The sequence below is a fragment of the Eucalyptus grandis genome, chromosome 4 (genome assembly GCF_016545825.1).
Source record: "Eucalyptus grandis isolate ANBG69807.140 chromosome 4, ASM1654582v1, whole genome shotgun sequence".
NCBI lineage: Eukaryota > Viridiplantae > Streptophyta > Magnoliopsida > Myrtales > Myrtaceae > Eucalyptus > Eucalyptus grandis.
In genome coordinates this window covers 19,453,303-19,464,535 of record NC_052615.1, presented here as the reverse complement: position 1 = coordinate 19,464,535, position 11,233 = coordinate 19,453,303, and the positions used below count along the sequence as shown (strand labels likewise).

Sequence of the window (11,233 nt, the reverse complement as noted above, 5' to 3'; positions counted from 1 at the left end):
GTGATTAAGTGTGGGTGATTCCACCTAATCACAAGATTTTCGTCAAATGACACTAGATCGATTTTTCTGTCGTTTCTGTACCTTGTGTTCGTATTTGAAACATCGAAATTTATACGACAACAGAGAGTCACCTATGAGTCGAAGATGCACATTGTGCCTTAAAAATAATTAACCACATGTCAAATGCACCAAAAATTCTTAAAAGGTACTCGGTAAATTAGGACGCGCTAAAATTGTGCCAAATTGAAATTAACTGTGAAATTGAACCTGATTTCAGAAATTAGAAATTTTGTCATGTCACAAGTCATTTTAGAAACGTCGACTCATCCTCAAAAGATTTTTCCACAAATCGAGATTTTCGGAGAATTTTCAAAGTAAGGGTATTTTGGACTGGAAAAATCCGAGGACCATTTTTGGGATTTGAGTTGGATGAATGGATGAGGAAAAATGCGGGTGGAGTGAGGACACCTTGGATGTATTTATAGGTTTTTTGAGCTCAATTGGATGAGAATTGAAGAGGATTGAATGGAATTGGAGGGGAAAGTGTCACAAATTCGTATGCCATAGGGGAGATGGCTTTTGGACCACTTGGGAAGCTTCTAAGGGAAGCTTGGTTGCTGCTATTTGGCTGAGGATGACAGCCCAAGTGGTGGGGGCTTGTGATGAGTGATTTTGGATAATAGAAAAGACTTTGGAGGCCAAATGGTGGGCCCTCTTAAGCAGCTTCTTCTTCCTCTTTACAGCTGCCTTTCTTCATTGTTGAGAAGTCTTGAGAGCTTGAGAGAACCAGAGGAGAGCAAGCAGCAACCATCCGACCAAGCCCCTTGCCCGTCCGAGCCCATTGTTGCCGTCCGTGCCACCATGAACTCGCGTGCCAGCCACACGCCTGTGCTCATCATCCTACCTCTCCGCTCGACGACTACGCACCTCCATCCATCATAGTCATTGCTTGAGGTCGTCTAACCACCGTACATCGCCGTCTAGCTATTCGTTGCCTCCGCCATTGCTCGCCTAGGCTGTTGTAGCCACCGCCATTGCTCGCCTAGGCTGTTGTAGCCACTGCCATCCCTCTTTCGCCGTTTCAGCTATTGGTTCAATCCTTGCAACTCAAGATCAGTAGCCGAAGTTCCAGTAAGCCGTGAGGTCTTCGTGGCCCGTTTTCAAGCCATTCCTAGCCTTGGTTGGTGTGGCCGTTTGGAGGTTTGTCGCCCGCCTTGGCATCGCCATCGCCATGGACTCACCGGAATGCTAAATCGGTGAGTTTACTCACTAAACCTTGCTTAGGAGGTTAATTATGCTTAAGGGATGTTTAGATTAAGCTAAGTAGGGTTAGGTGGTTAGATTAGTTTAGTTAATTGTTAATTAGATTAAGGCATGTGATTAGCTTAGTGGATAATTAATTAAGGCTAATTATGTGATTAAATTAGTGTAATCTTGATTAGGCCCTTAATTAGTTATTTTAAATTAATTAGTTATTTCAAATTTATAAATATTATTAAATTAAATTAAATTAATATATTATTTATTTATATAATTTTGGAATATATTTAATTAGTTATTATTTTCGGAAATTATATCGGGATAACCGGTGATTTGGAATTTCGTGATTGTAATGGTGTGTTCAGTTTATGCAATTGAATGTTAATTTATACAAATTGAGTACTAAATAGAATTTTGGTAATTTATTCCAAAATTTTGGGAAATTTCAATATTTATTTAGAAAATCCAAGGTGTCGGGTTTTAACACTTTTTGAAAATGGTTTTATGTATTATATAAAATAGTGGGATTTAAATTGGAGGTTATGAATTTTTCTGGTTTGATCTGACCATATACCTACACACAATTATTTTCACAAAGTGTTTTTAATATGAAGAAAATATGCTAGGATCACCATTTTAATGGAGGTATTTGAGTGCAATGCATGGTGTCCTAGGCTAAGATTGATTGGTCATGTCTTGGTTAGGAGAACCCATCTCAAGCTTTTAAGTCTGACGTTACCCTATATGGGATACCTATTCAGTGGGACTCAGGTTGCAGTAGATTCTAGACCTATGCTCCTTTGAGAAAATCATCTATTGAGAGACGTTGCCGTGCTCAATGGTGGTGAGACGATGCCTCACTATGCCAGTAGACACTAAACTTATGAGTAGGTCATTCCCTTGAGGGGAAAATTTAACAATTGGAAGGCATGATTGATTGAGTTAGATGCGCTTGATTATGAGACAAAAATGTGTGGCATGGTATGATGTGTCATAACGGTTTAGCCTTATAATCAGGACTCTTGTGATTGATTGAGTTGATGGGGCATTTTAATTGTTGTGTGCATTAATTATATGCATTTGGGATATGAACTGTGCTAACGTGCATGAAGGAACTGAGGTGATGTAAGTCCCATGTTCTAATTGTGCAGCTGCGTGGCTAGAGCGCCCTGAGGTGTATTTTCTTCCTAATAGGGGTTTAAGAGGTGAACTTGCTGAGACAATGTCTCATCCCGTTGTGGGCTTAAATTTTAGGTCCTTAACTAGTGGTTGTGGAGGACCCGAAGCCCCGGAGTCTGTGGAAGTGGAGTCCAAAGGATCGGCGTATGTGTCTGACTAGTATATCGTAGGACAACTCCTTTTTGAGAGCCGACCTTTTTGTAGGCTTTTGACCAAACTCGTTTTGTACCTAAACCCAATTGTTTATAAAAATTGGCTTTTGTGAAATGTTGCCCTGCTTTCCTATCCCATGTTGTTTATTGTTAGGGGTTTAATGTTTCGCTTCCACATGTACTTAAAATGAATGGGTTGGTGACGTGTCCTGGGGATATCGCATTTGTATTGACCGCAGAGGGATGTGCGCACGCTCGAGAATTGGGGCGTGACACTGCTGGCCAGCGGAGTTGCTATGGTGGTGGTGGCGTGGTGGAGTGAGCGGACGAAGCTGTGGGCTGTTGGACAATGGGACGGTGGTGGTTGGAGCGCTAGGCTGGTGATGGTGGCTGTGGAGTTAGGACATTGGCGATGGGATGTTGAAGATGACGATGGCGCTGGGGTGGAGCAGCAAAAAAGGTAATGCTGGGCTATGGAGGTGGTTGACGTGAGGGGAAATGGATGGTGCGGCAGTTAAAAGAGAAAGGAGTTGCTAGCGTGAGGTTGCTGGTTGAGGTGAGTGGAGCTGGCAAAAGGAGAAGTGGAAGGAAGGGGATGAAGATGTGAGGGAAAGAAAGAGCGTGGGAAATAAGAAGGGAGAATGGCAGAAGAAGATGGTCGGCTGAAGGGGGAAATGTGCGTGAGAGAGAGAGAGAGAGTGAGAGAGAGGAGATAGAGAGAATGAAAGGCTAACCAATCAAAACTTAGAAAAAAATATCTAATATCCTCATCACTATGCCTCCAAAGTTTTCACGCCTCACCCATTTGTCTCCCAAATACTTTCTTGAGTCTAATTTCCCAAAATTGAGGATTTTTGGGCAGCAAAATCCCAATTGGTTTCTTAATCCGAATTTCAATTCCTTTTTTTTTTTAAATCGTTTTTTTTTTTTTTTTTTTTTGCAAAATTTTTGGACTTGACGAAAATTCGCCAAAAGATAAGATGGCGTCCAATAAATGAATTGTGACAAACTCGAACGTCCGATTCCTGAAACCGAATTAATTTCGTGGTTAAAATCGATCGAACGTGGCTTTAGTACAACCTAATCTACTGAGTAGCTTTTAGGGATTTTAGTGCGTTTGACCCATGGTCGATAATTCTCGATCCACGTTTGTGCATCTCCGAATCGTAGACGACTCTCGGTTGTCATAAAATTCCAAGGATTCAATTATATGTCCCGAATATAATATCGATAGAAAATTAGTTTATTGCCATTCGACGTGAATATTGTAATCGTGCGGAACCACCCGCAATCCGACTATGTAATTCCATTGAATCGACTTATATCCATTCGCTAATCGATTTATATCGGTGTCATATTGACCATTGCTGATTATTATGGTCGAGTGGTCGATTTTTGATCGAATTCTCTAGTCTGTCACGTTTATATCCCTTAATAGCCTCACCTAATAGATCAGTTAATTCATGAGTGACCAGCTCCGAGTAAAATAACCATAAGCACGTTGACGAAATAATCATTTCATATATTCAAAACGGGACAAAATTTTGGGATGTCACAGATGAAACTAACCATCCTAGCATGGACATCCATCATGTTTCAAAAGCAGGAGTCAACATCGACACGATATAAAATTGGAGATATATATGTATGAAGCTATGATATCCATCACAATGCTCATCCAATAACAAGGTAAAGTTTCAACAAAGCCAAAACAAAATCCGAGTCCACTATTGTCAAATGAACATTCACCATTATGTATATGTAACCAACAAAAGAACCAACACTACATCCTGCATATTCTCAAAACAATGTCAAAGATGTCGGTATATTCCTATTAGGAGTGGTGCACATAAAGAAGATCATACTCAAGGAGGGAAAATCAGTCAAGATAAATTTTAATATCTATGTTAATCAGAGACTGAACTACTGTCTTGATTTTTCCTTCAAACTGTTCCCTATCTCTTAGAGTAGAGAAAGCAGTGTACACATTGGCTTCCCTCGCCCGGTCTACCGAAATCCAGCCTACAGCCAGACATGGTTGTATGTCCGATTGTGACTTGACTACGGCTTTGATATCCTTAGAATTGGCACCCATAACAGCGACCTGCCTGCACGCGATCCTGGGAGCGAGTGAAGTCGAGACGAAGCGCTTGGAGATGAAAACATCTAGCATGAATGGCTCCATGTAGGCTATGGTGCGCTGTTTGAAGGACACATGCTTATTAGGAGTCCTGGACTTCTTCCCCTTTCGATAATAGTATGGCCGGCTATTATCATCATCCAAATAGTCTTCAACTCCCAAGAAACTTCTTGGTGCTACATGAGGCTGTTCAGACAAATGAAACGAGTGTCAAACTTACAGAGTGGCGCTATCTTAGTACATGAAAGACTTGGGAAACTGAGCATCTATATAGTTTGATAAAGGATAGAGCACCCTCACATTCAATTGTCCAACCATTATGCTACACCAGTAACATTATCAATGGAATGACATAGAAAGGACATCCCAAATAAGAAAAAAAGACACCTGTCCAATACCACATAATGGCACAAAGATGCCATGTCGAGAGGCATCAACACCATGCACTAGAGCACTATTAAAGCACAAGTTGCAAAAGGCTTGCTTCGACATCTTACTACAGAAGACACTTTCTAGCAAATAAAAGCAGCCACTTTGATGGTAGTGATCATGATGATTGAAAGAAACAAACATTGTCAGTAAGTCATGTCTAATTACCGAGACTCCTCAAGATTAAGCATAGAAGCAGGCAAGCACACATCCCCCATATAACAAAACCTCACAGTCTTCGAACCTACATTGACAGAAATTATGCTAATCAATTCATCAAACAGCTAGAATGCATTGGTAAGTAAGTGCCCAAAAGCCCCCAATACTGAAATGTGCAACATTCATATGAGCTAATACAAACTTGAAGAAGAACTCAAGTTTCTTCCTCTTGACATGGTGTATGGGCAAACATGATTAGGCACACAAATTTACCTGACTCATCGAATTCAATGTCGACAATTTCATGTTGATAAGGTTTGGATGGTGGTATTAAGGTCCCCCTCCCAACATCCTTCGTCATCCTCGTCGGAGAGGAATACTTTATCTATGTTTGGTGTCCTCAAGGCACCCTTGCAAAATACATTCATCTTGGGGCACTGCGTGATGACAACACGCTTCAATAATGGGAACCTGAAGGGGCAATTCGTGGGGGAGAAGCTCTCAAGGCTTGGTAAACCATCAAGTATTAGCTGTTTTAGCTTAGGGAAATAAATCTCCTCCGCTCTATTTTCATCATCCGTTACCACATCTTCCATCGTATCGCAATTTCTTAGGGTTAGCCAAGTAAGGTGCATCAAACTTGTCACTGCTGAGCAAGTCCCCATATGAACTAAACCAGCGCAATCCTTTACTTCTAACTGCTTTAATCTCTCGAATGAAGTCGGGGATGGAAGCACGATTGACAAACTAGGGCACCCCCAAATGAATAGAAATTCTATCCGTTTAAGGATTTCAGCCATCAATGAGCCATCTTTCCAAACTTGCTTTAGGTTCCACAGGTTCAACAGCTCCAATTGTTTCAAATTCCCAAGTGCCTTGAGAGGTTTCTCCACATTAGTAGGTCCTTCGCAGGGAGTTGACTCCCTATGTCCAGACGCATCTTCTGGAAATACTTCCTCAAAGGAACTACAGATCACAGAAAGAAGCTCTAGATTGGGGAATCCATGGAGAAGGAAGTTGGAGGGAAAAGCGACATTTTCATCATGGTACCATCCCAAAGCTAGATCTTTGAGATTGCCAAAGAAGTAATGCTGTAGCATCTCAATATCCTCCCTTACTAATGTTAATTCCTCCAAGTGTGGAATGACCTGCAGAAGGATATCCCTTTAATTGGGCCACCAAAAGTCCAGTGACTAAAATGTCCTTCGGTTTAGGGAAAAGAGAGGACAAATAGCCAGTAGGCTTTTTGCTCGTTTCATCTAAGAAAAAAAAACAATTATGGAGCCAAACAAGCAATTAAAATCAGTTTCGTATCTAAATGTGACAATGTTGGCACACCTACCATATTAAGTACGGAAAATTAGGGTTAATACCTTGAAAAACTCCAAACTGGTACACTTGTGATAAATTTATCCCAAACTATTTTTTTGACTATGAAAAACCCCAAAGCTACATTTTTGTGACAAATTTACCCTGACTGACCATAAAAAATCCTAAATTTGTACATTTATGACAAATTTTCCCCAAACTAATTTATTCGACCGCAAAAAAACCCATACTGATAAATTTGTTACAAATATACCCTTCGCTAAATTGGATTAATACCACAAAAAAAATCATAAAAATTGTAAACTCTGACAAACGGATCGTAAAATCCCAAATTGGTATACTAGTCAATTATCACATGTCATTTAACTTAATAATTTGATAATAAAATTTAACAAAAACTAATAGAGGGTAAATTTGTCACAAGTGTATCAATTTGGGGTAAATTTGTTAAAGGTATACCAATTTGGAGTTTTTGGTGGTCAAAAAAATAGTTTGGAGTAAATTTGTCACAAGTGTACCAGTTTGGGATTTTTCAGAGTATTAACCTGGAAAATTAAGATAAGGGTAGTAATTTGAAATATGATACTATTAAAGTAGTTGGTAATTTTGAAAATAAAAATGAACGTTTTGTGCTATTCAAAGCCTAACATGATAAATAAAATTTGCAAGTAACGGAAGTTAGTGAATATGTTAATGAAATTGGTACGTCTATCAAATTAAGGTTACTTCTTTTTAAAAGCGTTGGTAATCACAATAACAAATGTAGGTAGACTATAAAAAAGTTGGTAAATAACTCAAATCAGTCGAATATTGGTACATCAATCAAATTAAGGTTGATAATTTCAAATGAAACTTAGTAACTTTAAAGGCGTTGGTAGGACACAAAAGTACATGTAGATAAGTTATTAAAATAGTTGGTAATTTGTGAATTATAAATAAATGTTGATACTTGTCAAAATCTATTGGTAAGTTACTAACATGTGACTGGTTAAGCAAGTCAGCCGCGGTGTTTGTCAGTTACCAATCATGTTCATAATGTTTGAGCATGGAACTTTGTTATGTAGCTAAGCCAGCAATATACCAAATGAGCATAATATTAATTTAAAAAAACAAATAAATTTTGGCCGATGAGGAAGGTCAACTTAAATTAAATAGATAAATCCTGGCCATAAGACGTACCAATAAGATAATGGACTTGATGAGACACGAGCTACTCATTAGAAGTATAACTGTCTAAAGTTAATATAAAAAAAGTTTTTTTTTTTTCCTTTCAAACTAAACAGCTGGGATCACCTGATTATATTCCAAAGAATATGAGCAGGAAATATTAACTTAATCTTCTAAAATTTCTTAGCTGTTCACAGGTGCGATTAGGCTAGTTTAATAAGCATGAAATGTCGGCAGTTTCCTACCGAGAATAGCAAAGCATTAAGAGCTATGCACATAAACCACTGATGACGAAAGCAGAGGGTTAGAATTATGGATCGTACCTTTTCAGGAGAAAAGATTGCAGGTTGGTACCCATTCATAGTTGTACCTTGGCAACTTTGAATTTCACAAGCGGATGAGAATGACCTCATCTTACCACAGTGTCTAACTCGTAATTCCTTTAAGTGTGGCCATGTTGAAGTATGACTATTCTCATAGAAGCTCCTCAGTTCCGGCAACTCAAGTAACGTTAAGTTGGTCAATCCTGGAAAGAAGAGATTACTTGTACTCATGCCTACTCCGTCTTCCTCTATTATAATTTGCTCCACTCCACAAGATTGTACTACAAGTTCTTCAAGCCCTGTCATACTTTTTGCCACCAAGCTTAGAAATAAATTTTTGAGACTCCCACACTCGATAACTTGCATGTATCTTAAGCTTCTAAAGGAAAGACCTCCTTGACAGAATCCACTCCACACGTGCTTCATTTTTGGGAGCCACATCAAAACTAATTCTCTCAAGAGAAAAGTGCTTGTAGAATGAGCTTCGCTAAAATTGAACTCTTGGATGTGAAATACCACTTCTAAGGATTCACAATTAGTTACGACTATCTTCTCTAGGTTTTGAAATCTCGTGAGCATTGTATAAGATGAAAATATGGATGAAAGTTTGTCACAATACTGCACTTCTAGAGTCTTGAGTTTGCTAAAGGCATTTGAAGCAGGATCATCAAGCCATATTTTCTCCATGTTATCCATTCGCAAGATCTTCATCAACTCCATATTGGGGAACTCAACCTATTAGTTTTCAATTTAATTAATTAGAGCAGACTCTTTGTTTCCGTAGAAAGGAGAAGACTGTAATTTCAAGAACAAGGAATATCCCATGAACGACATTATCAATATAGCATAAAGAAAAGAAGACTAAATGCACGCTATTGTATTTTTAGTACCTACCACTAAAATCCATTTCTCTGTCATATCACTTTTTAGTAAAGAGCACACACTTTTTCAATATATATCAGGAATTATGTTTGAGTAGATGCATAACCATAGGCTTCTTAGTCAGATAAGCAAATTAATTTCGTGCATAATATGTTTCCCATAAACCTCGAATTTAGCCTATCTTAAATTTTGCTCACTACAACACAAAAATACACAATGGCCAATATACTCTCCCATTTCTTTGAACCATTTAAAAAATATAGCTTGTGCATAATAAGGTAATGATACTAACAAAACACAAACCAGTTAGCACAAACCAATTAGCACGAACCAATGCTTCATGGATCATTCACTTCAAAATTTCTCCGACAAAATATATACTCTAAGAAAAAACGACACTAATGAAGAAAAAGATCCAACAATTAAATCAAAAGATGGTAGAGTGCAGGTATGAATTGTTCAATTGATGTTGGACGGGTTTTTTTCCAACCCCTAGCTGATTTGTTTCTCTATTGGCGGTAAAACTTGTTCCAATTTAGCAATTGAGTCTTTCCGTTGCCCACATTAACTTGAAGAGGACGGAAAGTATATGTGATATTTCTTTTATCAATTTTTTTCCTTTTTATTGTAAATATGTGGTCCTAATGTGGTGATGCAACACGGAAAAAAAAAAACAAGTGACAAAAATTTTAAAAATACACATAAGAAAACAAAAAGAGAGAGAGTGGTCTCAGGGTCTTTGCATTGTCGAAGGCCGCAACCACCAGCCAAGTCAGAGCTAGGATGCTTGACACCCTTGCCCAGCCACCAACAGTTGCCGGACTTGCCTTCTCGCCACCATGTGAGGGAGCAGGCTTTCCCTCATCCAAATCTGGCAAGGGCATCAGCGGGCCATTGCTTGCTCACGATGAGGGCTAGCCCTCGGATTTAGCCCTCAAGGGTCGACAGCCTTGCTGTGACCCTGGCAAGGGTTTTCGGTTCTTGTCGGCAGGAAGCGACAGTGCCGCTCCTATGCGATCCTTCCCCACTTTGACTAACGGTCTCTTGCAGGACTTTTTTGTCCTTCTTTTTTATCAGTTTCATATTAGAGTTGATTTTGTCTTCTAATGTGTAGTCGTGTTTTAATTTCTTTTTTTCAACTTTCCGGATGTGGCAGTAGTGAAACAGGTCCCTTCGTGGTTGAGGAAAGCCATCACCGCGTTAATAGCCATGTAGGACTGAAAATATGATTAAAAAAAAATGCAGAATATATACAAAGAAGGGACGGACTTAACAAGTTTTGAAATGCATAAAGTGTGCTAATATTATGATTTTAACGTATATAAAAAAATTTAGAACTTAAGTGCCCAACTAACAGAAGTTTTAGAATTTGTACTGTCATTAATCTTGATCTTACGTTTCAGAAGATTTAAATTTGAGCCAACATTTTCAGCATCATCTAGACTCTAGTTTGGTTACTTCAGCTACAATATTAAGGAAACGTCACGTTAGTCTAAGATTTAGTAGGAAAGAAAAAATATACATATCAAGTTTCCTGAAACTTATCAAAAAGTTTTGATATTCATGTCAATATGTTTATTAAAGAAGTAGATTTGAGATATTTTTTATTTAAGGTCAAAGATTTGTAAAAGAAAATGATAAGTTAGCATAAGTGAACTCCCATATCCTTACATTGTCTAGCTAAAAGCTATTAGGGACAACAAACTATATATGTCAGTAACGAAGAAAACGTGCAAACCTTTTCGACGAGTAGAAGTGGACGCTGCATCGAAACGCTGCCCTCTAATGTACGACTGGCATTTCCTAGAATCACCTCCACAGCTTTACAATCTTCGACAATAAACTCTTTCAAGGAGGGCCACTCTAAAATATACTTCCCTTGGCAAAAACTTCTAAGTTTTGGCATGTTGTGAAGATACAAAGTGACAATTTGAGGAATTACAATTATGTCAGCTGCTTCTCCGTGTTTCTCCTCTTCTCTAGCAACAATGTACTCCATCTCTCCACAATCACCGAGAACAAGATATTGGAGTTGTCCTAGACTTTTTGCCATCGACATTGTAAAAAGGTTTCTCAAACGTGGACACTTCTCAATAGTCAAGGATTCCACACAATGATGCAGCCTCTTCCACATGAATGAAGGAATCACATTCATTAGATTAGGACATTGCTTCACCTTGAGGACCTTTAGACGGCAAAAGGACCCCCTTAGG

At 38.7% G+C, this 11,233-nt stretch overlaps 2 protein-coding genes across 2 annotated transcripts; both read right to left on the bottom strand.

Moving 5' to 3' along the window:
* Nucleotides 1-4,235: 4,235 nt before the first annotated feature.
* Nucleotides 4,236-6,135, bottom strand: LOC120293018. The gene is made up of 2 exons (XM_039311775.1): nt 5,593-6,135; nt 4,236-4,917 (listed from the first exon to the last, which is right to left on the bottom strand). The coding sequence occupies exons 1-2, from the start codon at nt 5,623-5,625 to the stop codon at nt 4,471-4,473; spliced, it is 480 nt and encodes a 159-aa protein (XP_039167709.1). The 5' UTR covers nt 5,626-6,135; the 3' UTR covers nt 4,236-4,470.
* Nucleotides 5,893-11,019, bottom strand: LOC120292540. Its single transcript, XM_039310786.1, has 4 exons — nt 10,759-11,019; nt 8,139-8,873; nt 6,141-6,467; nt 5,893-6,066 (listed from the first exon to the last, which is right to left on the bottom strand). Exons 1-4 carry the CDS (start codon nt 11,017-11,019, stop codon nt 5,893-5,895), a joined length of 1,497 nt encoding a protein of 498 aa, XP_039166720.1.
* Nucleotides 11,020-11,233: the final 214 nt, after the last annotated feature.

Excerpts from the sequence above, each read along its gene's own strand:
- LOC120293018 (XM_039311775.1), bottom strand. The coding sequence starts at position 5,625 with ATGAAATTGTCGACATTGAATTCGATGAGTCAG. Across the intron at positions 4,918-5,592 it reads CATTGAATTCGATGAGTCAG|CCTCATGTAGCACCAAGAAG; the intron begins GTAAATTTGTGT and ends TTGTCTGAACAG.
- LOC120292540 (XM_039310786.1), bottom strand. The coding sequence starts at position 11,019 with ATGGAGTACATTGTTGCTAGAGAAGAGGAGAAACACGGAGAAGCAGCT. Across the intron at positions 8,874-10,758 it reads CACTTCTACTCGTCGAAAAG|GTTGAGTTCCCCAATATGGA; the intron begins GTTTGCACGTTT and ends GAAAACTAATAG. Across the intron at positions 6,468-8,138 it reads CAATCTTTTCTCCTGAAAAG|GTCATTCCACACTTGGAGGA; the intron begins GTACGATCCATA and ends ATCCTTCTGCAG.